The sequence below is a fragment of the Bos taurus genome, chromosome 4, assembly GCF_002263795.3.
Source record: "Bos taurus isolate L1 Dominette 01449 registration number 42190680 breed Hereford chromosome 4, ARS-UCD2.0, whole genome shotgun sequence".
NCBI lineage: Eukaryota > Metazoa > Chordata > Mammalia > Artiodactyla > Bovidae > Bos > Bos taurus.
Genome location: NC_037331.1, coordinates 31,036,288 through 31,063,097, shown reverse-complemented (window position 1 = coordinate 31,063,097; position 26,810 = coordinate 31,036,288). Strand labels below are relative to the sequence as shown.

Here is a 26,810-nt window from a genome sequence, read left to right as displayed (position 1 = left end):
CGGGAAGCATCAAGAAAGCCCCGGAGCACTTGTAGCTCAGTCTCGGTGTAGTTTTCCTTGTTCTTGGTATTTCTAAGGAGTTGTGGGGTTTATTAGTACCTTTCCTCATTGTGCTTTAGAGCTACCCTGATCAGCTGTCACAGCGTTCAAGGCACCTTCGGCTGTGGATTTTTAAGTCTCTAGGACCACGTGGAGAGCTGGTTACAGCTCCTTCAGTTTCTCTCAGGTAGGATCTCATGGTAACACATCACAAAGCCCACCATTATCAATATGTGAACAGGTAACTCAGTGGCATTTTTCTCTCCTTTGTAAATCAAACAAGCTTAATATATTCTACAACTACCATACATCAAGTTGATTTTCTTTGTCTTGGGAAGAGCACCCTATATAGCAAAAGATATAGATGTACACACACATGACTTTTTAAAACTAAATACTAACTTATTGTCTCTACTTTCAAAGAAACCAGGACTTTCCTGGTGGCTGAGACACTAAAGCGTCTGCCTACAGTGCTGGAGATCTGGGTTCGATCCCTGGGTTGGGAAGATCGTCTGGAGAAGGAAATGGCAACCCACTCCAGTAGTCTTGCTGGGAAAATCCCATGGACAGAGGAGCGTGGTAGGCTACAGTCCATGGGGTCGCAAAGAGTCGGACATGACTGAGCGACTTCACTTTTCAAAAAAACCATCTGTACATGCTCGGATCTTGTGGTAACCTAATTTAACTGTAGCCTTGTGAAGTATGTTTGGTTATTGGTGAATAGCATAGTTCATGGTGTTTTGCCTACTGAGATGAGCACAGTGTGGGGACATTAACTTAAAAGCATCATTTCAGAAAGATGTCTCTGTGCAGAACCCATTCAAGAATAAAATGTGACTTGAAGAGTCCCTTGTCAATAAGGGAAGAAGTGTGTGTGTTTATACAATATATTATGATCTTTGGGTATCAGTTCCCAAGACGAAGATAGTAATTTTTCTTTGCAATATACATGCAAAACAGACCTTTTTAATTGACAGGGTATACAGATAGACTATAGTTCAAAAGCCTCAATTCTTCGGTGCTCAGCTTTCTTTACAATCCCAACTCTCACATCCATACATGACTACGGGAAAAACCTAGACAGACCTTTGTGGACAAAGTAATGTCTCTGCTTTTGAATATGCTGTATACGTTGGTCATAATGTTTGTTCCAAGGAGTAAGCGTCTTTTTATTTCATGGCTGCAGTCACCACCTGCAGTGATTTTGGAGCCCAAGAAAATAAAGTCTGCCACTGTTCCCATTGTTTCCCCATCTATTTGCTATGCAGTGATGGGACCAGATCCCATGATCTTTGTTTTCTGAATGTTGAGCTTTAAGCCAACTTTTTCACTCTCCTCTTTCACTTTCATCAAAAGGCTCTTTAGTTCTTCTTCACTTTCTGCCATAAGGATGGTGTCATCTGCATATCTGAGGTTATTGATGTTTCTCCTGGCAATCTTGATTCCAGCTTGTGCTTCATCTAGCCCACCGTTTCTCATGATGTACTCTGCATATAAGTTAAATAAGCAGGATGACAATATACAGCCTTGATGTACTCCTTTTCCTATTTGGAACCAGTCTGTTGTTCCATGTCCAGTTCTAACTGTTGCTTCCTGACCTGCATACAGATTTCTCAAGAGGCAGGTCAGGTGGTCTGGTATTCCCATCTCTTTCAGAATTTTCCACAGTTTATTGTGATCCACACAGTCAAAGGCTTTGGCATAATCAATAAAGCAGAAATAGATGCTTTTCTGGAACTCTTCTGCTTTTTGATGATCCAGTGCATGCTGGCAATTTGATCTCTGGTGCCTCTGCCTTTTCTAAAACTAGCTTGAACATCTGGAATTTCATGGTTCATGTATTGTTGAAGCCTGGCTTGGAGAATTTTTAGCGCCAAAGAATTGATGCTTTTGAACTGTGGTGTTGCAGAAGACTCTTGAGAGTCCCTTGGACTGCAAAGAGATCCAACCAGTCCATCCTAAAGGAAACCAACCTTGAATATTCATTTGAGAGACTGATGCTAAAGCTGAAGCTCCAGTACTTTGGCCACCTGATGTGAAGAACTGACTCATTTGAAAAGACCCTGATGCTGGGAAAGATTGAAGGCGGGAGGAGAAGGGGACAACAGAGGATGAGATGGTTGAATGGCATCACGGACTCAATGGACATGAGTTTGAGTAAACTCCGGGAGTTGGTGATGGAGAGGGAGGCCTGGTGTGCTGCAGTCCATGGAGTTGCAAAGAGTCGGACATGACTGAATGACTGAACTGAACAGATAGACCATTTAGCCATCAGTTTGTACATTAACAGTCACAGGTTTGTGGAGTGTTACTGTGAAATCCTATCTAAGGCAAGTGGAAGGAACTTTCAAAGGACGATCCATGAACATTTCATGTTGGGTTGCTTCTTTGGTGCATTGGTTTAAAATAGAACTTCTTATAGTTGCTTAGATGAAATTTAATTTTACATACTTAACTCAATGGTACAGCTTTAGTATTATGTCCATTTGTGAAGGAGGACCAGGAGGCATATAAAAAAGAGAAAACTACTTGAGTTTTTGGTGGTGATGGAATAAGGTAAATTTTAAATTAATTTGTTATTTTATGCTGTTGTATTAATATAAATCAATATAAGGAAATTTTATGTGCATACTAGATGGTTAGAATTAGGGTGAATTCTGTTTATGTCAAAATGATGATAATTCTGGTAGTGAGTCATTGTTACTATGGATTATGCTTTGCAAATTTTAAAAATTTATCTGACATTTGGGTTATTTAACTTGAATATAAAGACAATAATTTTTTTTTTTAATTCCAGAATAAAAAAGATGCCCGTAGTGAAACTGCTTAGAAATGAATCACTATTGACACTTTAGTGTTTATTACTTTCTAGGTTATATTTCTTGTGTGGTGTATATTTTGTAAAATATGTCCAAAAAAAAATGACTCTTATTTTGAGGTCTGTGCTTTTCCCTTAATGTATTTGCAGCACCAACAGTACCTCCTGTGGCATTGGTTGTTGCTCATAGCACCCTATACCATGGATTTATCATCCCCTGACCATTATGGTTGTTTTCCATCTTTTGTATTAGAAACAGCACAGATGAACTTCTATATGGGGAAATTATTGAAGAAACTTGTTTGCAGATATAAATGTATTAGCCTCTTGTTGAGTTATGAAGACCAAATGAGATCTGGGTAAAAGGCTAAGACTGGGTGATTTTTGTTGAGTTCTTACCTTGCGCAAGCATCCTGCTTCTGTTTTTATGCAGCATCGCATTTCAGCCTTGCGCAGCACAATGGGTTGTCATTTGCATTGCAGAGGTGAAGCATTTGAGACAGGAAGTATTAATGAAGAGTAATTAAAAATAGCAATTTTTGCTATTGTACAGTAATTGCTGTAGTAATGAAAAATAGCAATTTAGGGTTCAAAAGGCAATTATCTACATTATCTTCACTTAGGACACTTCATAGTTACTGAATAAGTCTCAACAGGTGGGGTTTGGGATTTGATTATAGAGTCTTCTTATTTGAAGAATTGTATAAAATGAAACCTATGAAATTTTATTAAACAGCATTTTAACTTTTAGCCTGTTAGGGATCATGAAATACTGTAAACATGACTGCATGGTTTAGCAATTCAGATATTTCTTCAGACTGGCTCTCAAGTCATGGGATTCCATTGTGTGAACTCAGAGGTATGCTCTGGTAAAGATGTTACAGCAGGTAAATCATGACCCAGGACTAGACTTATTAGCATGTTACTATAAAATCCTAAAATGGGGTTCAAGGCTAGTTTTAATTATTTTTTTTTTCCTTTATTTTATTTATTTATTTATTTTTTATACATTATTTTTTTTTAATTTTATTTTATTTTTAAACTTTACTCAAGGCTAGTTTTACAGGAGGGCTCTGAGGCTCTGAGTTGCTGTACCTTAGTAGGTAGAATGACCCCAAAGATGAATGCAGTATTTGGCACCTGTAAATACTCACTACGTGGTAAAAGGTACTCTGCTGATGTAATTAAGTGTACAGATCTGGATTGTCTGCAAGTACCCAGTCTAATCCTGTGAACCTTGCTGTGGTGAGCATCAAAGAGAAATGACAGAAGAGAAAATAAGGAAAGATTCGAGTGTGAGGATTCAGTGTGTTGTTGCTGGCTCTGAGAAGTAGGTCTCCCTGTGCAAGGACCAGAGAGAGGCCTCTAGGAGCTCAGGGCAGGTTCCAGGTGACACAAGCAAGGAAATGGGTCCCCTAGTCACGTAGATGCAGGACCCAGACTCTGCCAACCACCCGGATGCTCTTGGAAGCATCTTCTCTCCCAGTGCCTCCACAGGGAACACAGCTCCGCCTGTACCTTCGTTTTTGGCCTCATAAGTCTCTAAGCAGAGGATCCAGCTGAGCCATGCTTCCTCTGCACTCCTAACCTATGGCAGTGTGAGATGATCAATGGGTGTTCTCTTAAGCTGTGGGTCGTGATGTGCTAGGGCAGAAATACAAAAGTAATACACACTGCTTGTCGAATACAGCCACAATCCCTTGGTTCATTCAACAGCAGTTATCTCTTGGATGCCAAAAGCTGCCAGGCCACAGCTCGTTGGTTGATCCCTCTGAAGTTTCAAAGTGAATTTCTAAATCTGAGGTCTGTCTTACATACCTTTGTAAAAGCTTCAGAATTTTGTAGAAATCTAAAAGTATATTTTTAAAAAAAATATAAACTCTAGAAATACCTGCACTGTTGGCCCTTTTCAGTGAAGCCTATCAGTCACTTTTATGCTCCTGGCAATGTGGGGGCCATGTAGGAGGCATATTACAAGCAGAAGCAGTACTGATTGTCAAGGAGTTTTAATAATTTAGATAGGAAGAAGGGTTTAAACAAATGAAATAGTAAAGCAACTAGGGACTGAAGTGTCCTTCTATTATAATTTGTTGTTAAGCTCAGCCGTATTGCTTATAGTAGTGTGATGATGATGATGATGATGGTAGCTAACATGCACGTAGCACTCGCTGTTGCAGGCACCATTCCTGGATGCTTTATAGGTGTTAACTCACTTCATGCCCATAGCAGTCCTGTGCTGTGGGGTGGAGGGCTGTGACTCTGCCCCAGCAAACAGATTCCCAGATTTCCCTCAAGGTTGGCATAAACTAGATGAAGATTTCCCGTTCCTGTTATAGGCTTTTGGATCTTGTGTTCTGCATCTTGTTCTTCCAGGATATCCTCCCACATTCGCAGTTTTTGTAGATAGACTTCCTGGTTGCAAGGGTCTTGGATGATCTGGATTCATGCCAGTGGGGGAGTTTCTGTGTAATGTCCCTTGTTGTTGTTCAGTCGCTCAGTCGTGTCCGACTGTTTGTGACCCCACGAACTGCGGCACGCCAGCCTTCCCTGTCCTTAACTATGTTCCTGAGTTTGCTCAAACTCGTGTCCATTGAGTCAGTGATGCCATTCAACCATCTCATCCTCTGTTGCCCCCTTCTCCTCTTGCCTTCACTCTTTCAGCTTCTATAGGACCTGTCCCTTCTGATTAGAGATCCTTACTGTAGAAGATCCCTGGAATGTCTAGAGCTATAGGTTATACTCCTGCTGCAGTTTAGAAACTTACTTCCAAAAAGCACACTGATTAAGAAAGACCATATAAGGAATGACATGTAATACTAAATAAAAGGCATGCTAAAGACATGTTTCCAAATTATGTCTTTAAAGATACTTTGTTAAATAAACCATATCATATAAATCTACTGAAGAATCATTAAATGTGACATAGATTGAAAATACTCTGGTCTTACCAGAAAATGGAAAAAAGTAACTTGAGACTTAAAAATTTTTTAAAATATATTGATATAAGCATAATCCATGTTTTATTTCATTGTCATAGCAAAACCCAGGGTGTCCAATGTATACGTGTTTCCTTATAACATTTCATATATATAAAATGTTCGTCAAGAAATTCATGTGGATGAGCAGTTAGAGCTTTGGGGAAATGACTAGATCAAGAATTGAGAGAGCAGCTTTGAAGACTGAAGGAGCAGATTCACCTGCTCTTTTGAAAAGATGTCAGTGTCATTTGCTTGCTCTTTTCGGATTACATTTGGCCAGTACATCTGCAGCGTCTCCTGTTCTTTGTGCCATGAAATTGAAGAGATTTCCACAGTAAGGAATGGCCTCCAACTGTTCGTTTTCATCTGTTGAGATTTGCCCTCCCCCTGTCTCTGTTACCCAGATGAAATGCCAATAATATCCCCAACTGTTCTACTGCAGGCTGACAGGTAGACGACTCCCAGGAGGTTTATGCTTGTTCTCTTTTGATGATAGTGGATAATTTGGGTAGGAGGCATTCATAAAACAAATCTTTAGAACAAATCCTTGGTCTGGGTACTTCTGAAATTTACCTTCCCATATAAAGCATCTTCTACTGAACTTCACATAGTAGAACATTTCCACTGTGGGTAGTTCTGAGTATTTGAAAGTTTGTAGAGCTAAAACATGCCTTTTTGCCACAAGAGAAGCCACTGCAATGAAAAGCCCACACACCACAACAAAGAGTAGCCCCTGCTTGCCACAACTAGAGAAAACCCAAGCACACCAACGGAGAACTCCCTCACCCCAAAAAAGGAGATGTGGAAATAGGTGATACTGAAGACCAGATGAAAAGAATATTATATACGAAATATTGGACATTGGACTCTGTCATGGTGTCATGCGAAGTCTTTGAAGAGTTTTTTAGCAAGAGATTAATATAAGATTTATATTTTCTATTGAGTATGATGTGGTTTTAAGAGAGGTAAATGAGAGGCAACAGTCTGAGTTGGGAGGAGATGGTGGGTTGCATTAAATCAAGGACACCTCACTTCTTGGCTTGAGACCCTGGTACATGGTGGTACCATTCACTGCCTGGGTATATGGGCCATGCTACAGATTAGAGAGTGGAGGGAAGTGTAAGAAAGTGACTTCACATTTGGAAGTGTTGAGTTTGAGTTACTCGTGGGGCATTTAGGTCCTGGAGGTGGATGGGGATGAGACTTTTGGACCCTGGAAATGCAGATAGATTGAAATCCTGTGAGTAAGTGAGGTTGCCTAGGGAGAATGAATAGAAAGAGAAGAAGGTTGAGAGGGCTAAGAACAAACCACTGAGGATCATCAAAACTTAAAGATAGGGGAAAGCGAAGCCTTGAGGGAAGAGAAGTGGCAGCCAGAGAGAAAAGAGAAGAGCCTGGAGGGTATGTGTCATGGAATCCTGGTGGCTAAGGACAAGAGGACGGTAACATGCCAGACCCTGCTGAGGACAAGATAAATGAAGACTGCTATATCACGTCGACCTCGAGGAGGTGACCACCTTGGGGTTGTCCCGTGAATCCTGTCAACTCCTCATAAGCCGAACAGATGGTACTTCAAACTGAGTACAATCCAGGTGTTGCTGTCTCTGGAGTCCATCATTTCTTGCTGACCTGAATGTCATCCTCGTACTGTTCCAAAATCATTGTTATGCAATTCTAAATCTCATTTCCATTGTTAACTTATACCATGCTTATGATCAACTAAAAATTATCACATCTTTCTAATGTGAACCTCATGCATAGGAGATACATGTACACATAGCAGACCTAAATAACAGACTTAAAAAACTAACTTACATATAGGGGCTTCCCTGGTGGTGCAGTGGCTAGAGACTGCATGCTTCCAGTGCAGGGGGCCCGGGTTCAGTCGCTGGGCAGGGAACGAGATGCCACCTGCCGCATGTGAGCCTGAAGCTTCACATGTTGAAACTAAGACCTGGCACAGCCAAGTGAATAAATATTAAAAAAAAAAAAAGAAAAGAACTTACGTGTAGGACTTTATTCCACTAGTTAGTTTCAGGTCACTTATGTATGTATTAGTCTTTGGTCAGTGATTATCTAAGTTACAATAAAATAGACATATCTGTATTTAGTCAACAAAGTCTTTATGAGAATTTTTAAAAATATCCCTAATATCCTTGAAATAAGAATAAGCATATTTTATCATCGTAGCATGCTTAGCAAACACGTCTTTGATATGGTGAGAGTAGTTATTAGGAAAACAACTATTTGTTAAATAAACTATTAGGCAGAGAACAGTACTGTCTAGACAGATAAATAACCTTCTTAATTTTCCAATTATGGGTTGACATTAGCAGGTAATCACAGGATTATTCATGTGTCAGTCCTGTGGCAATATTAACTATTTAGAACAGAAGAGTGAATTTGGAAATGGGAAAATGGGCCACTGAGGAACAAAGGAAATTGTCACTGAGTATGTGGCTCTTTCTTCATGGGACAGAAGTCTAGCCACCATCACTACTCAGTTTATATCTTATCCAGAAATATGTTGATGGCTTTAATAAGCATATTTATTTATCTAGAATTTTTAACCCTGTTTTGGGAGCAAGTATATTTGGGAATAAAAGAGGAAAGTGTATTGAATTATGTTTCTTCTTACATTTAATTTAGGAAATTGAGAAAATGTGTTCTGTGTTTTAAAAACATTTTGATTATATTATCAAAATTTAAAGATTTCTGAGATTAATAGATTTATTAAAAACCTTTAGGAAATTTGTGAATTCATGATTTTCTGAAACATTAGTTTATAAGGATGGCCCTTTGGTGGCGTCTGTCACTGTTGGTCTGTCTCCCACAGGGACCTTTGTTGGCTTTCTCCAGCTTCACGCTTGGTTTTCAGGGGCCTCTTCCTCCAGGAAGGCCACCACGTCTTCTCAGTTGACCTCTCCATGGCCATGATCTCTGGCACTCGGGGCTTGTATTTGACACTTTCTGTTGCCTCTTGAACCTTGTGCTGATGCGAGACTCATTGCATTTGTATTTTGAGTCTGAAAGCCTTATTAAGCCAGAGAAAAACAGACAATATGCTGGAACTGAGACTAACCCTGATTCTTGTTGAATTTCAGGGCTATTTTGTGAGTAGCCCTGCTGGTTTTTAAAGATAGAAAGCCAAAATACTTCAACACTTTAAAACATTTTAAAATTGCCGATGGGTACCCAGAGGAAAAGGAAATTTTGATGTGTTTTATCAGTCCCTTAATTATCCTCTATTTAGATATTCACAAGAGCAAATACACCCTAAGTTGCAAATGTGTTTTGAGTTATAGGGTTCTTTTTATATTAAGTAAACTATGTTTTAAAGTTTAAGCTTCTTTAAAAGCTCCCTTGCAATTTTCCTTGTGCTTGGGTCTGTCAAACCACTGATGTTGTAACGGAATCTTACCATTTGATTGGATTATATCAAAATTTAATACCTAAAACACAGTGAAAACCATGTTCCTTTACAAATGATTTAAATTAGAGGAGAATAAAATAAAAAGTAAAAATTGATTGTCAGTTGAAATGATTTCAAGATTAAAAGGTTGAGTCTTGGAGAAGTGAAGATGTCTTATTAAATAGAAGAGTGCTTCTCAACCCTGGATACAGTGTAGAATCGCTTAAGAAACTTGGGAACAACAGCAGCAGTAAATACTGATGGCTGGACTTGTCCCCCAGAGATTCTGATTTAGATGGGGCCCAAGTATCAGTTGCTTTTTTAAAGCTTCCCAAGTGATTCTCATGTGCATTCAGGTTCAAAATGGATGCAAAGCCAAGCAATTTAAAAGAAAGCATTTCTTAGACAGAATATAGTGACTACATAGCTATTTGACAAGAAGAAACATGAGAAAAAGATGGAGACAAACCTTCAGCTTAAAATTAGTAGAGGTTTACTTACAATCCATTATTCACAAATCTGAAATATAAAAGCCCTAAAACACAAAAGGTTTTCATGACTTGTGTGTTTGTGTGCTTAGTTGCTCGGTGACGTCCAGCTCTTTTGTGAGCCCATGGTCTGCAGTCTGCTAGGATCCTCGTCCAGTTTCCCAGACAAGAAAACTGAAAGGGCTTGCCATTTCCTACTCCAGGAGATCTTTTCGACCTAGGGATCGAACTCACATCTCTGGCATCTCCTGCTGGTGGATTCTTTCCCACTCTGCCACCTGATGCCAAAGTCTAACCTAAACTGAATATATTTAGTAGAAAATCCTGAGACTCCTCCTAGTCTGTCTTTATCCCATGTGGTATGAATAATCATACATTTCATTACAGAAATATTAGTGTGTCTGATTTCTTATTATCAGACTTCACTGAGGGTGTGACATAGGTAGGGTACATTTCTGAGCTACATAAAATGTTCAGTCACCAATTCAATGGACATGAGTTTGAGCAAGCTCCGGGAGATGCTGAAGGACAGGGAAGCCTGGCGTGCTGCGGTCCATGGGGTCGCAAAGAGTCGGACACGACTGAGCGACAGAACAACAACGAAGGCTTGTGATAGACCACTGTGAGAATGGACTTCCTGTCAGATCAACAGCAGTGCATTTCTTCTAATTTTCTAGGCAGTGGTTTAGCACGCTCATAAAATAAAAACAGTGGTGAATATCAGAGCATGGCTCTTGGCCATTTTTAAATATACATTTATAGGTATGTAGTTTTTGATACTGATTTAAGAAGAGGGCTCCATATGTGTCGTGATGAGAGAGGCTTACATTAAGGAACAGCACAAGGAGATCAAGTAGAAAAATAATTGTCTATAAAAGACTTTTCAGTGTAACAGACTCTTCCCCCAAGTTAATGGTTTAAATCAGCACATATTTACTGTACCTTCTTCTTTTTTTTTAAGTGAAACAGGTTAAGTGTTTATTAGGAAAAAGGGTATGTGTGGATAGACACACAAAGGCGAACTCAGAGAGAGTCGCCACATATTTATTATCTTCATCAGTCCCTGAGTGTTAGGAATTCAGGAGCATCTTAGCTGGTTGGTTTTTGCTCAGGGTTCCCAGAAAGTTATCAAAATGTGGGCCAGGACTTTAGACATCTGGAAACTTGAGCGTTGCTGGGGTGTTATGTTTCTTTTTCAGTGCCGACGAGTCCCGTATTAGTGCTTACAAAGAAAAGTCTAGTCTCTGTTTCTGCAGTTGTTAAAAGTTTAAGTTTTCAGAATAAACCTAACAAGTATTTGCTAAAGGAGGCTTGGAGTCCTAATTTGTTCTGAAGATTTCTGCTACAAGTCCCTTCTTAGGGGGAGTGCCTTCTCTTTGGATTTTCCTTGTCCTCCCTCAGGCAACCTTTTTTTTTTTCCCCTCCCCTGGGTTCTGTCTCTGTTCCCTTTAAGTTGCCTCTTCATCCACCTCCTGTGGGTCAGTGCAAGCGTGTTGATGGCCCTGAGTCATGGTGCTGAAAAGATAGCTGCCTCAGCGGAGCTTCTGCCCAGAAGACAGGCATTAGTCACAATTGAAAATAATGAAATAATGATTGCTGGTGTGTCTTTAAAAAAAAAAAAGTGCTAAGAGGATACTGTGTTGTTGTTCTGTCACTAAGTCGTGTCCGACTCTTGCAACCCCATAGACTGCAGCACGCCAGGCTCCCTTGTCCTTCCCTGCCTCCCTGAGTTTCCTCAGACTCCTGTCCATTGCGTCAGTGATGCCTTCCAGCCATCTATAGGAGACTCTAACGGGATCTCACCCAGTTTGTGATTTGTTTGCTCAATGCTTCCCCCTTTGTATTTTGGAGGAAGAATAACCTACCCTTGGGGTTTTGCGCAAAAATGTTTTCCCTCGGGGGCAGAAATGTGGAAGCTGTTCTACATGCCACCGCACATAACACTTGTCCGTCCTCCCTGACTGCAGATGTTCAGGGGATGTGGTGTGGTACAGTCGAGTATTCTCATTTATTTTATGGAAAAAAGAAAAAGCTTAGGTTCATTTTTAACTGTGAAGTTCTTGTCTTTCTCACTATCCTTTTTTTTTTTTCCATCTTGGCTTCCCAAAAAGTGCTCTGTGGGTTTCTTGCTCATCCTTTTTCTCCCTTTCTTTCTCCACCAAATCTTTGCAGAGATGTTTTATATAGTGTTGGGAATATAACATTTTCCTTTTCTGAGCTACTTCTGTTTTGAGTCTTATTTCTAAATCAAGAAAGAAAAACTGAAGCTCTCATGAAGAGAGTCTCAGGTATAGAAAACTGAAGGAGGAGGGTGGAGAAGACAGCTTTAAGTGAGCCACCTTCTGCATCTTTTTCTGTCTCTGCTGCCTTTCTATGTCTGAGCCAAGAGGAGTCTTCCCTGGGCGCCACAACATTAGGAAGCCATTGACAGGGCCCCAGGGAGCCTTTCTCATCTGTGTCTTTGTCCACTTCCAGATATTCTCCCCTGTAACAGGGGATTGTGTGTAACGGTAAACCTTACACACAATTTCAAATGTCTAAAACAGGCACTAATTCGTGTTTTGTTTTTTTGCTTTTTTATTACTACACATGCAAGTATTTTGTAAAGGCTTTCCTCTGATGAATCATCACTTCTATCTCTCCCAAGTCTCTTTTTCTGCATAAGTTCTTCAACTAAATTTTTATATCTGTGAGCATTTTTTTTTTTTTTAACTTTTAATTTTGTATTGGAGTAGGAGCGGCTGAGCATGCGTGCATGTGCGGGCGCACGCACACATGTGCGCTCACACACAGCTGATTGACAATGTTGTTTCTGGTGAATAGTGAAGGGACTCAGCCATACATATACATGTATCCCTTCGCCCCCAAACTCCCCTCCCATCCAGGATGCCACATAACATTGAGCAGAGTTCCACGTGCTCTACAATAGGTCTTTTGTTTGTTATCTGTTATCAGTACAGCAGTGTGTACATGTCAACCCCAAATTCCCTAACTGTCCCTTCTCCGTGTCCTTCTCTCAGCAACCATCAGATGTTCTCTGTTAGTCTCTTTCTGTTTTGCAAGTTCATTTGTATCATTTCTTTTTAGATTCCAAATATAAGGGGTGTTGTATGATATTTCTCCGCCTCTGTCTGACTCACTTCACTCAGTATGACAATCTCTGGGTCCATCTGTGTTGCTGCAAATGGCATTATTTCATTCTTTTTAATAACCCAGTGATATCCCATTGTATATATGTACCACATCTTCTTTATCCATTCCCCCATGAATGTTTTTGGATTTCAAACCCCCACCATTAGAGAGGGACTGATTATCTTCTCATTACAGTATAATTTTCCTGAGGAAGCCCTAAGGAAGCAAAGAATCAGTTAAATCAAGAGTATATATACCCTTTAGACTGGCATTCACACTGGCCAGCCAGGGAAGCGTGGCAGTAAAGCAGTGTGGGGAAGGGGGAATGCTTTCTTCAGGGATGACTATACCTTGATCATTGTGGTATGGATCCCAGGCAGAGTCCCAGTGTCTCGCTGAGCTGCTTTTGCCTTCACATACATCAGTGTAAATTAGATTAATTTCCGTAGCAAATCTTCTTTAACCTTGAACTTCACGCTCTGCCTTTAAAATTTCACTTGTATAACACATTAAGCTGCAGGACCCTTCCAAACTCACTACCACCACCCCTTGAAACCTCCAGAGGTTTCCCAGATATTATCCTCATGTTATCTTTTTTTTTCCCACATTATCTTTGCAAGTGACTGTGGTTATCTTTCTTGGTCTCTGTTTTATGTTCCTTTTTGAGAAAGGATTTAAGCATATATGTTCAGGGAGGAGAGAGAGAATGAGTGAATAAGCAAAAATCTGGACAGCACTTAAGATATTAGAGCTCATCCTGCCTGTCCCCATTTCACCTGGCCTGTGTGTTGGTAGCATTCGCGTTTATGCAGCACATCATCTGAAAAGGTTGCTGGTAAACCTGTCAGGCCTCAAGTGATTGTTCATTGTATTCAGACAGAAGTCCAATTAAACTAAGGTCATCTACCTCCGTTTTTCCAGAATTTCTGTATAAACTAGAATCTTTAGGAGAGAAAAAATATTTACGATCTTTGCCACAGTATTGTGCCTGTTGTAATAATTTATTTGCATTATTCCTGAATGTTACACCGCTACGTTTTTGAGGTACTTTTCATCAAAGCGTCAGAAGTAACAGTGTTTTCCAGTGTGTACATTCTGGCAACTGTTTATAATTTCTTTTTAAAGGAAGTCAATTCGATTCTTTGAGGTTTTTGGCCTAAAATTCCTATGCAGAAGTTTTTCCATATTATTAAAAACAAACAAAAGTATGGCAGCAAACTTAACTCTTATCTCAACAGCTCTTAACTTTGCAGATCTAAAGACAAACCTATGTTTTTCTTCTTCTAATTTGATGTTTTCCCCCTAATATTTTCTTAGGTGCAGAGAGAGCTAGCAGCTGTTATTGCTTTGAAAGCAAGGAAGTCTGGTGAGTAGTCTTTCATGGGGCTGGAGGAAGATTCTGATTCTTTGGGGATATTTCACATGTCATGTGGTTGTGAGCAGTTGAATGTATCCTGGGAAGATTTGGTCCAGAAAGCATATCTCCATTTGTTTTATTTTTTTAATTTTTTTTTTTAGAATTATACTGAATATTTTATTTAATTATTTTAAAATTAACCTGCTGCTGCTAAGTCACTTCAGTTGTGTCCGACTCTGTGCGACCCCATAGATGGCAGCCCACCAGGCTCCCCCATCCCTGGGATTCTCCAGGCAAGAACAGTGGAGTGGGTTGCCATTTCCTTCTCCAATGCGTGAAAGTGAAAAGTGAAAGTGAAGTTGCTCAGTCATGTCCGACTCTTAGTGACCCCATGGACTGCAGCCCACCAGGCTCCTCCGTCCATGGGATTTTCCAGGCAAGAGTACTGGAGTGGGGTGCCATTGCCTTCTCCTCCATTTGTTTTAAAAAGTATTTATTCTGCTGTCAAAATAGCACAGGCATATATACAGTTCTTTCAAATTTCACTGCCTGGCTTTATTTCATGCTTCAAGGAAAAATGAAATTCAAAATTCAAAATGTGTTTGCAGCCCACTGCAAGCATGGGTCTAGGTACCCAGCAAAAGAAAGCAAACCACTTTACATTACTTGTCATAATGACAGAGGAAAATAGATAATATAATGGTGGTCTCTGTTTTATATTTCTCATCTCAAAGTGGCTTCTTAAAAAAAAATTGAATTGTCTAATAACATTTCATAGCAAGCATGTTTCATAGGAACTGATGGTATGGATCCAATTCCTAATACCTTAGGAAGCAATCTGTGAATATAATAAGTGGAAAGGAAAAGGGAGCTCTCAGCTACATCTTGAGGAGAGAAGGCCATGTTTTGCTGAAATTCAGTATGAAACAGACGCTCAGTGAGGTAGAGAACCCTTGCATTGAAAAGAAGAGTAGCAGGAGGACCCTCGCTGTTCAGAGGAGGCCGGTGCTGAATGGAATGGCAGACAGAGGGGAGGGGCTTCATGGAGAATGGTAAGCCAGGCTAAGACTTTGCAGGTGAAAGCACTGTGACAAAGTCAGAGAGTTGCCACGGTTTGAAGAAATGCCTGCAACAGAGATGTCTTCAGAACAGAAGTCATACATTTTGCATCTTCCTTTTTCTAGCTAGAAGCGAAAACTTTGCTTTTCTCTCGGTGGCTTTTGGGATCAAACACACCTTGTTGTGTTTGTACTATGTTGATTTGGCTGTTGTAGAGGATGCAGAGCCTGGATACTACAGAGGTGGTGGAGAAGAAATACGAGGCACAGCGATGCAGATCCGCAGCGCCCAGGCAGTGGGAATGGCATTAGATCGTGGATGTTTGCATAGGTGGAGGCCAAGAGGGAGAAGGGACACCAGTATACAGGTTGTAGGAGGGGAATCTTAGAAAAAAAATTGTGCTAGAGCTGATGTAGTATCCCACAACCGTAAGGAGACAAAATTTACAGTCTGTGTGAGTTGGGATGATAGTGCCTTGGAAGATAGATTTATTTTTTAAGTTTTAGAAAAAGTTGGGGAAATAATAAAATACATATACTCTGTCATTGCTGGAGCAAAATAGAACAAGTAAATATAGATGGGGCTGGAGAAGGAGATGGTTGCTAATTTACACAGTGTGGGCTGGGCAGGCCCCTTGAGCAAAGACCTGAAGTCACTGAGGGGTGAGCCCCGTGGACGTCCAGGCAAGAGCATTGGACAGAGGTGTGCAAAATGTGTGTAGAGAACAGCAAGGAAGTGAAAGTGGCTGGAGCAAAGTGAACAAGGCAGAAAGAGGTAGATTCCGGACGTCAGGCTGAGAAGTTTGAACTCTCTGGAGGTGAAGAGAATTGAGGAAGCGTAAGCAAGCCCCAAACACAGTGGACTGTGCAGAGTCAAAGACTGGTATGCAGTTGACTGTTATGCCATGAGGTTAGCATCTCTATTTTCCTTACTTATTTCATCCGTGGAGCTTGGAATGTCAAGACAACATTGGCAACTTCTCAGGGACAGAGTGAAACACAAATATATCAGGAATGGGGACGTAAATTCATAGTTTTATTTTGTCAAGTTCCATGAAAACCCCTACTGGTAATTTTTAAACTGTATTGAATTTATAGGTCATTAGATAAATTGGCACTTTGGAGATAAGCATTTCCATTCATGAATCTAGGATTTCATTCCACTTTTTTCATATCTTCAGTACTGTCTTAAAAATGTCTCCTTAAAGCTTTGTACATTTTTTTGCTTAATGTATTCTTTGGCCTTTGGTTACTGTTATTTTTTTGGCTTCTGGTATTTTTAGCTTTTTTTTTTTTAAGTGAAGGTTTCTGTCTTTGTCTTTCATGACAGTTTTTCTTGAAATAAACTTTACCTTTTAGAGTAGTTTCAATTCACAGAAAAATTGAGCAGAAAGTACCCAGTTCCCATATACCCTGTGTCCCCACATGCCCTGCTCCCTTACTGCCAGCATCTCAGAGGGGTATATTTGTTATAATCAATAGCCTGTATTGACACATCGTTGTCACCCACGGTCCATAGTTTAGGGTTCACTCTTGGTACTGTCCATTTTACGGGTTTGGACTAATGTCTAATAACATGTGTTTATATTATAGTATCACACAGAATCACTTCACTGCCCTTATGCTCTACCTATTTATGCCTCCCTCCCCCATATTCTGGAAATCACTTATGTTACTGTCCCCATAGTTTTGCCTTTTCCAGAACATCACGTGGTTGGAATCATAGAGTAGATAGTCTTTTCAGATTGGCTTTGTTCAGTCAGTAATAGGCATTTAAAGTTCATCCATGTCTTCTACTAACGACTTGATAACTCATTTCTTCCTAGCTTAGAATAATATTCCGTTGTCTGAAAAAAAAAAAAGAATAATATTCTGTTGTCTGAATGTACCGCAGTTTATGTATCTGTTCACCTGCCAGAGGACATCTTGATTGCTTCCAGGTTTTGGCAGTTATAGATGGTATAAATAAACCTTGTATAAACATCCGTGTGTATGTTTGTATACAGGTTTCATCTACACAGACACCTACATGCACACATAGGTTTCAGCTGCTTTGGTGAGTAGCAAAGAGTGTGATTTCTGGACCATGTGGTAAGAGTGTGTTGAGTTTTGTAAGAAGCTGCTTCTGGTGACTACCTTCCCGAGTGGCTGTGCTCTTTGCGTTCCCACCAGCAGTGAACGAGAGTTCCTGTTGCTCTGGATCTTCACCAGCATTTGTTGTCAGTGTTTCAGATTTAGTTGCTTTAGTTTGCATTTTCCTGATGGCATGTGATCTGGAATATCTCTTTGTGTGCTTACTTGTTATCTTTATATCTTCTTTGAAGAGGTGTCTGTTAAAGTCTTTGATCCATTTTTCAGTCAGCTTGCTTGTTTTCTTGTTGAGTCTTAAGAGTTCTGTATATATTTTTGATGATTGTCCTTTTTAGGATATATTTTGCAGGTGTTTTCTCCCAGTCTCTGGCTTGTATTCTCATTCTCTTCACATTGTCTTTGAAAGAGCAAAGATTTTTAATTTTAATAAAGTCAGGCTTATCTTTCTTCTCTTTTGGATCCTGCCTTTGGTGTTATAGCTAAAAAGTCATATCACACACAAGATCATCTAGGTTTTCTTCTATTACATGCTAGACCTTTAAGTCTGTGATCCGTTTTGAGCTCATTTTCATGAAGAGTGTTAGGTCCGCATTTAGGTTCTTTTACGTGTGGGTGTGTGTGTGTCTAGTTGTTCGAGCAGCACTTGTTGAAAACACTATCCTCCTTCCATTTTATTGCCCTCTCTCCTCTGCCAGAGGTCACTTGACTGTATTTGTGTGGGTTTATGTCTGGGCTCTGTTCTCTTCACTGCCCTGCTTGTCTGTGCTTTCGCCAGTGCCACCCTGTTTGGGTTACTGTAACTTTACAGTGCGTGTTGGTAGGGCACTGTCAGCCTCCCAGCTTTTTCTCCTTCAACATTGTTCTGGCTATTCTGGGTATTTTTCCTCTCCATATATACTTTGAATCAGTTTGTTGATCCACATCTGTTATCTTTTCTAATTGTTTATTTTTCCTGCATGAGAATTCTTGTTTTTGTTCCTATCAAAAGTGTTGAACTTAAATGAATTCTAATAGCTAGTTTTAAAATTACCTGGGGTTTTCTTTATAGGCAAATACAGTGTCTATCAATTATGACTATTTTATCTGTCTTACCAACCCAAGTAACTCCCCTTTTTCCCCTCATGCTATTTCATTAGCTAGGGTCCTGTGATACATAAATTGAATAATAAAAAAGATAGTTAGCATCCTTACTTTGTCCCTGACAAAATTAAATAAGTTTTCTGACTAGAAAAATAGAGTAAACAAAGAAGATCATTTTTAGAGAAAAACAGACTTTTCTGTGCCATATTCCCCAAACTACAACAAATTTGGGAAACCGTCTAGGGGCAAAAATAACCAAGATGATATTGCAATATTCAAAGAATCCAAATGTGGACTTCAGGAGACAGCCACCTGATTTGTCCCACACTTCTGCTGCTGCATTTGGCCTTGAGAGTAGATGGAAAATCATAGCGGCAAAGTGTGAGAACCTAACTCCTAAGTATGGCTTTGGTTCCTTTATCAGATTCTAACTGAGCACCTACTCTAGGGCACTGGCGGCACGGTGGTGAGCAAGGACAAATACGGCTCCCTGCTATTTTAAAATCACGTTGTTTATTTCAGAGATAAATAAACGTGAGTAAGTCAATGGCTGTCTGAAAAAGGATAATGTATTACTATGTAGTTAGGAGGTGATAAAATGAACTGTTAAACACAGCCTTAATTAAACAGAATTTTAGCTGCAGAATGGTGCTTTCTGTATGCTCATTTAAAAAAAAAAAACTATTTTGATTTTTTTAAGGTAGAATAAGAAGAAACTGGTATACTTCTAATAAAAAAAGTATTGAAATACTAGTTGGCACGTCTGGGGCTTGACAAAAGGAATTGATCGCCTTAATATCTGTCTTGCGGTGGAACTGCTAATTAGGGCTCAGGTGGTCATGCCAGATTTACGTCTCTCTGTGAAGGGTTGTGAAAACAAGAATTAGTATAAAGAAAGAGTTGTTTGGTTTCAGCTGTCCTCCAAACAGAAATAAAAGTAATTGCCAATTGATAGATTATATAGATGACTCAAGGATCTAGCTTTGTAAAAAATCTATTTTGTTGTAATTTTCTAAGAAGCCATTAGGATGAGTCTTTAAACAGTTTTCTCCTCGAAATGCTAACCTTAGTGAATATGAATAGCATTTTAAGGCTTCACACGGTTAACACAGATATCCTTGCACTTGTTTCTTTTTTGTTGAATTGCTGATTCTACTGCGAATTGTTAGAGTCTTAGGAACATTTTCTTCCCCCTTTCAAGGGAATCCACAGCCAAAGCATGTTTAGCTCTCAGTATCTTTAGATTAGATGAAATTTGTGCCATGGTGGGCTTTTATTTCTGGAAAGCCAGAAATCTCATATTGGTAAACCTCTTTGGCAGTTTTTATATTTCACTCTCTCTCCTAGTCCATACCTAGTTAAATGTTTTAAAACTAAGTATCGAGGATATTAATGTTTGGAAAACACAGAAGAGGTTCTAGACTCTGTTTGTACCATTAAATGTCTTTGTGACTTTGGTAAAGGGATTCCAATTTGTATTGTATCATAAGGGGGTGGGTATAGAATGTAGGAACCTTCGTGATTCCTTCCAGCTCCAATATTTAATTATAATAGTATTTTCATTAATTTCTTTCATTATCCTTAATGGAGTCACAACCTTGGGAATGTTTTATTCAGGACTCTTAGGGACAAGTGAGAGAAAAATAAACTGAAAACCACAAAGGCTCAGGGCATCTGTGGAGCTAATCAGTCTCAGCAGGAGAGAACCTCTTTCCTGGTAAGGCCCACGGAGGTCTCAGCGGGGACTTTGCTGGAAGGATGGAATGCCCATCTCTGGAGCAGTGGAAGCTTGGATGGAGGGCAGGATACAGAGGTTAAGTCCCACGAACTGAGGCTGGGGCAGGTGTGGCTCCCCAGAGAAAACCAGCAGGAGAGGGATGGCTGCTGGGGCAGAGTGCTCACCACAGGAGGAATTGCTTGTATTGTCTGAATCTCGTGATTCAGAGAGGATTTAGAGGGAAATGTCGTGCCTGAGAGTACACAGGTTAAGGCTGCAACCAGTGCAAACCCAGGCTTTCCAACATCCAGTCTCTAGTTTTCCTAGCTACGCTGCGTCCCCTCCCTTGTTATTATGGGGAGTAAAGATTTGGTTTATGGAAAGGCATTCACATTTTCTACTTTTGTTTCTGGGAATGGAAAAGAATCGAGTGAAAACTTACATTTTTCAAGCAGTAAATAGCAGCAATTTTCCCCCCTCATTTTCAAGTAAATTAGCCAGGGATTCAGGTTACCATGTTATTTTTGTACCAAGATATTTTATTATTTCTTTGGGATGTTAAATATATATATAAAACATAAAATTGTATAAAATAGTTTTACCTACTGTGTTTAGTTTTAGCTTTTAGAAACATTATTTTTAATAGGCCAGAAAGGATGAGAAGGAAGCCCGAGTTTTACATTCACGTTAAATTATTTCTCCTGGCCTCAGAAATCCTCTTTGTTTGTTCAATCATCTTTGATTCCATGAAATTAAAAGACGCTTACTCCTTGGAAGAAAAGTTATGACCAACCTAGATAGCATATTGAAAAGCAGAGACATTACTTTGCCAACAAAGGTCCGTCGAGTCAAGGCTATGGTTTTTCCAGTGGTCATGTATGGATGTGAGAGTTGATTCCTATACTCAAGCTTAAATAGGCATTTGAATGGGTATGTGATTTCTCCAGCTTGGTTATTAACATTTGCTGTATACTGAACGGTGTGTTTGTAAAACATTCAACAGGTGACCGCGGGATCTGGTAATCTGGGTGAACCCATCAGACAAGTTGAGGGCCTTTTATTATCTGGCTAAATTCCTAGCTTTGAAGATCTACTGCTGGTAACAGTCACTGGTCACCAATAACTCGTTACAAGAACTTAAGCAGTTCTAAGCCCCTTTGTGAGATTGGCAGGGAGTCAGTGCTGACAGGAAGCTCTGCAGAGAGGGTTGAGGTCTGACACAATTGAAGGGACATGTTCTCCTTCAGGGCAGAAGCTTCCCACACAGAAGACATCCCCATCGCTTTGTCATGAAAAATGAAATAGATGGACTGATTATTTTTAACAGTAGAGAAAGGTTTCTCCCTTCTGCACCTTTAGAAAAAGAAAAATAACCATTAAGCCAATGGAATTGCTTCTACTTTTATGGTCCTCTAACTTTTTACTTTTTATTTTAATGGAGCACAGTGTTTGACTTCATTCTCTCATGAACACATTGCTCATAAAGGAGAACGCACAGTAAAATGGGATTTTAGAGTGGATGGTAATAATAAAATTAAGGGCCATCAAAGGCAGACTTAACGGCTGGTACAATTATTGCTATCTCAAACCCCTTTCTGGTTTCTTGTGATTAACTTGCTATTGAAAAAATTTTAAATGCTTTGAAAGTATTAATAAAAGCTGTAGTAATCCTGTCTTGAATAGTTTTTTTCCATCTAATCTCTGAGTGTGCTAATAATGTTCAAACTAGAAAATGCTAGTTTATAACGACAGAGGTCTATTGGCTGTATTCTACGCAGTTGAGATATTATGCTTTATTTTTAGTGGTATTTTCAACCCCTTAAAAATTTAAAGTCTTCCCCACCCTGTCTTCACAGGGCGCCCCGTCTCCTCTCGGAGCTGACGTTTTCACATGCTTTGTGTTGTGTCCTCTTCTCCTTTGCCGCCTTCTGGATGTTGAGCCGGCAGGGCCATGGCTCTCGTTCGTGGTCAGCACAGACCCACACCGATTGTCTTGTTAGCCCCACTAACAAATGTGCTATTTAGCATTTGTCAACCAAGAGGAAAGAAGTAGCATGTGTTTTCCCCCAAAATCATCAACACGACATTCTGGTCTTCCTGATTGAGGATCTAGGATGTTTTCCTGAGAAGAGAGAGCTTTGCCTAACACCATGCTGATTGTTGAAGTTTGTAAAAATCTCCCCCTTCTCGGTGCTATAATAACTCCTTGTTCTAATATTTCCAGAGGCTCTTCTGCCAGCTGACGGATTTTGTACATTCACATCCCGTCTCCACCAGTGCATGTTCTTACTAAACAGAGATCAATTCAGTGGTTGACAAGTTGTATCTTTCTTTTTTATTTAATGGCATGAAACCATAATAAGAGTCTTGAAACAGTCATTGTCAATGCAATGCAAAGTTAAAACTTACTTGAAAATGTAAAAATCTTCCTATCAAGAAAATAATAGCATCAATAAAACCCAGAAACAATTGAAAATGCATGAGGCAGATGCTTTGTAAATTTTTTCTAACTCTCCCACTGGGATACGAAGAAAATTGCCTTTAAAAAAAGAATCCCATGACACTGTCTTTTGTAATTAGAGCTATTAAGTCAAAATGATAAATAACCATTCAGTGACATACCATAAAAGAAAATAGCTCTTTGCCCTGTTTTCTCCTGAATAGCAAGGTATCTGAGAGCAACCAGCATGGAAGTTGGGCTCTTTTTAACCCTGAGGGTTACTTAGAATTTAGGAAATTAGAAAGGCAAGATGATTTTCTTTTTCCTCCTTCTACATGGTTGTGTCCATTAAGAGAGTAAATGGAACTGATTTGCCAAGGAGGTGAAGAATGGTAATAACCACAGCAGAGTGTGCGTGCGAGTGCAAGGTTTAGAGGCCTTTGTTTTTAAAAATGCACTGCAGAAACTCTTCAGTGAAGGAAGGTAATGTTTATAAGGCTCAGTAGACAAAGGTATTTATCACTCCAATGGGAGCTTGTTCTTGTTTTAGGGAACCAGATACCGGAAGGGGGAACTGAGCACTGATGCTCTCTGGTCTCATGTGGTCCAGGACAATGATTTTACACCATTCAGATTCTTAGCTGTTATTGCCTGTGTCTTATAAACGTGGCCAAACCTTGGGAAACCGTTTCCTGCGGTTTGGAGCAGAGAGTTGGGTGGAAGGTGGGACAGACATAAAGTGGGGACTCCACAGTTTTCTGTTTGAGCATGGAAAGCTGGCTGCCAGCACTACAGCTCCTGGGAACGTGTTTTCTTTGAGCAAACTAGATGAGTGTAATGAGTGTACCCTGTGCATAAATTCAATATTCATTCTACACACAAGGTCAAATGAAAGTTAATGACCATTTGCACACCAGAGATCTGAAACCCACATTTTATTTCTTTCTCATAATGACTAAAAAGGATAGCAATTTATATTTAAATTGATTTAAATTTCAAAGCATAAACACAGAGGTCTCCATGGTACCCTTTTTTAGCAGTGAAACTTCCTGGTAGGGCTCAACTTTCATAAAAAATTCAGTCCCATCCCATGCAGGCTCCCCAGTGTGGACCATTTTTTTGTTTTCTGTGGAGCAGCCCTGTTCCCACCCTGCTGGGTTAGCAACACCAAATTAGAGCCCAGCAATGCAATCAGAACCACTTTCTTTAATGATTTAGGTTTTGCATTTGTTGAGTTAATTAGCTGATGGAGGCAACTAATGGGTGTCTTTAATACACTGTTGATGGGGTGGCTTCTCTAGAGCCTGCCGGCTCCTTTGTTCTTGGTCTTCTGGGGTTTCGGAACTGCTTCCCAGAAGAACATATGATATATGCCACCCTGAGTCTGGAGGCCAGCCTGGGAGGCTAGTATGCTAATTACCAAGTGCCCCAGAAGGACGAGCATCCACTTAAAACCCTGTATCTGACTAATTCTGTGTGTTTGAATGAAGTTTTACATGGAGGGGGTCGAGGTGCATGGGTAAGGAGGGTGGGGAGAGTGACCTGTGATCCATTTTTACAGTTAAAAATGCTGTGATTGCTTCTCTGTATACACCCAAGGTACAAAAGAAAAGCAGTTGGTAGGTGTTTTAAAATATTAGAATAGTTAAGGAAATATTACAAGAACGAGATGATGGGATAATTAAATGGGAAGGTATATTAATGGCTAAAATGGTGTCTTATGAACTAAAATATTCCTTAAGTAGAGGAATCCTTGTTGTATGCTGTTCTTACAAAGTTATGAAATTCTGTGGTCTGGTGAACACAGTCAGCTACCAAAATCTGGCAGTCTTGGACATGCAGTCAGAAAATCTGGGCTGTGTTCACTCTGGCAAGTCACTGGCTCCCCTCAGCCTCAGGTTCTTCTTCTTCTTCTTTTTTTTTTTTTAAATAAAAGGAAGAGGCTGGGCTTGGTTGATGCTGGAGGGCCATGCTGAGTCTGCAGGTCATGCCCTCAGGGCCAAGTATTAGGTGGTATTCTTTGCTGTCTGTTTAGGCAGAATGTAAGAATAATAACTGCTGATAACTTAGTATCTTTTCCAAACATTTTTTCATTTTTTCCTTAGTGAAGATCTGCAGATGGGCCCCTCCCCCACCTTTTTCAGGGAACATTTTCTGCTCTCATTTGTATTGACAAGTAAGCACACTCGAGGGAAATCTTTGTCTTGGCCACATGACCCAGCTATTGTCCATCATTCGTCACATTAAAAGTCTAATTGTATAAACAGCCATGAAAATGGAGCTGTTTTCAGTAAAACTGAAAATGACAGGCACAGTGTGTGTAAATATAAGTTAAATAATGTGCCATAGTATGTAATGCAAAGTACACAATTTGATTCAACTGAATTATATTAGAAAAAGTGAGCCAGTTATGATAAAAGTGAAATTTATGTCACATACTGTTCTTTCTGCTTAATGTGACACATAAGTGCTTAACATCTGACGATTTCTTAATCAGACATTGTCTTTGTAAGTGGACAAATTGTGGTTCTAGTCACTTGCAATTTTCAGATAGTTATAAAAATATTGCATTTTAATACTACAGTGATATCTGTTTTTGGAATGAGATTGATGATAAAAATTTTGGAGACAATGAAGACTTCTCTTTACAACTTCAGCGATACATTTTGACATTAGTCTTTTTGGTTGGAGATGAGGAAACAGATGGATAGATTATTTTTTTAAATAATTTTAGGTTTCCTTCTGAATGATTGCATCAGAATTCCTGCTTAACTAAATAAAATTTTGATTTTCTAAAGTTCCTTAAGTTGAGTTGGACAACTGCCCAACTTTACAATGTTTCTTGACCTGAGTGGAAATTTTGTCATGTGAATGGTAACAGAATTAAAAGCTTTCATGCATTGGCAGTAAAGCCTTTGTAAACGAAGAGAAGTACTACCAAGCTTTATTTAGTGGGCAGACTCAGGAATAAGCAAATACTCCTACTGAAGTTTCTATACTGAACTTACCAGAAAGACCTTTGGGTCAGGGAGGGAGGGCCCACTAGTTTAAAGAGGAAGTGAATTTAACCTTGGCTGTAAGTGAGTGCACATGATCCACAGCCACATCCTGATAAGTTGTGGGCAGGACCCCAAGTTGACAGGACTAAAGGGATTGTCTGCTTCTCCTTTTGCCAAAAGGGGGCTAACTTCTGTGTGTTGCAAATGCAGATACAGAATAGAAACAAAGCATTTGCTTTAAGACCTATTAAAATTAATGGAGAAAGTTTATATCTTATCGTATTATTGTCTTCTGGTAGAAAAATGACTGTGAGAAATTTGAGATTGAGGTTATCTTTATACCATTAGAAACAGTTGGAAGCTTTTAGAAATGGTGCCCATTTTTCTTCCACTCTAGCTGAAATAGAAGAGCATGACAGATATGATTGCCATCTTAGTTCTTATGTTTCTGTTTTCTTCATTTCGATTTTTAGTTTTGTTTTCATATGTTTAGAAGGCCCATTTCCATATCCTAGTTCTGAAGGTAGAGCGAGGTAAAGGTTCTTTTCTTCGGCCTGAGGGAGGCCTTATAGAGCAAACACAAATTTATCAAATAGTAGTAAGAAAACAAATTTCCACCTTCAGGTAGGGGGAAGTAACAGGGATTAGAGGTCATCCATAGGCCCTGGCTGGAACCCTCTCTTGCTACAGTGGAGGAGGGTATGGGTGTTGTCCCAGCACCCTGCTGCCCCAGGGAATGTCTTTCCACCTTGTCTGGTCAGGGGAGGAGCAGATTTCATGCTCTGCTCTCATGGTGTTAGAGCAGCACCTAGGCTGTATAGGCTTGGTCACTGGGCACCTTGGACCCTTCAGTCATCTCAGAGTCATCACTGAAACTAATTACTGGTGTGGAATTCAGGCTTATCGTTTGTACCCGAATCCAAGTTGTTGAAGCTGCTTCATTTTGCTACTAACATTAGGCCTACTTAAGTCAACTAATTTCAGGGTTAACCTTGTAATCAAGAGGACAGTTTCATCAAAATATTACCTTTATATGAGTGGTTCAGGTCCTTCCAAGGGAGTTTTCCTGGGGCCTGCTTTAGTGCAGTTATTCATTACCTTGATACTTCAAGAAGAAAGTCAGACCAATAAAACAGCCTGTAGTTTCTATCAATTGTATATGACAAAGCAAAATACATAGACTTTGATTTGAGAGGAGAGA

At 39.8% G+C, this 26,810-nt stretch overlaps 1 protein-coding gene across 2 annotated transcripts in view; it reads left to right on the top strand.

The window, feature by feature from the left end:
- RAPGEF5 (Rap guanine nucleotide exchange factor 5) overlaps positions 1 to 26,810 on the top strand; it is a 235,203-nt gene that overhangs the window by 80,207 nt on the left and 128,186 nt on the right. For both annotated transcript variants that reach the window (XM_010804110.4, XM_005205289.5), the window contains exon 7: positions 14,185 to 14,233. In XM_010804110.4, the coding sequence (XP_010802412.2) occupies positions 14,185 to 14,233 (49 nt within the window). The remainder of the gene's footprint in view (positions 1 to 14,184; positions 14,234 to 26,810) is intronic.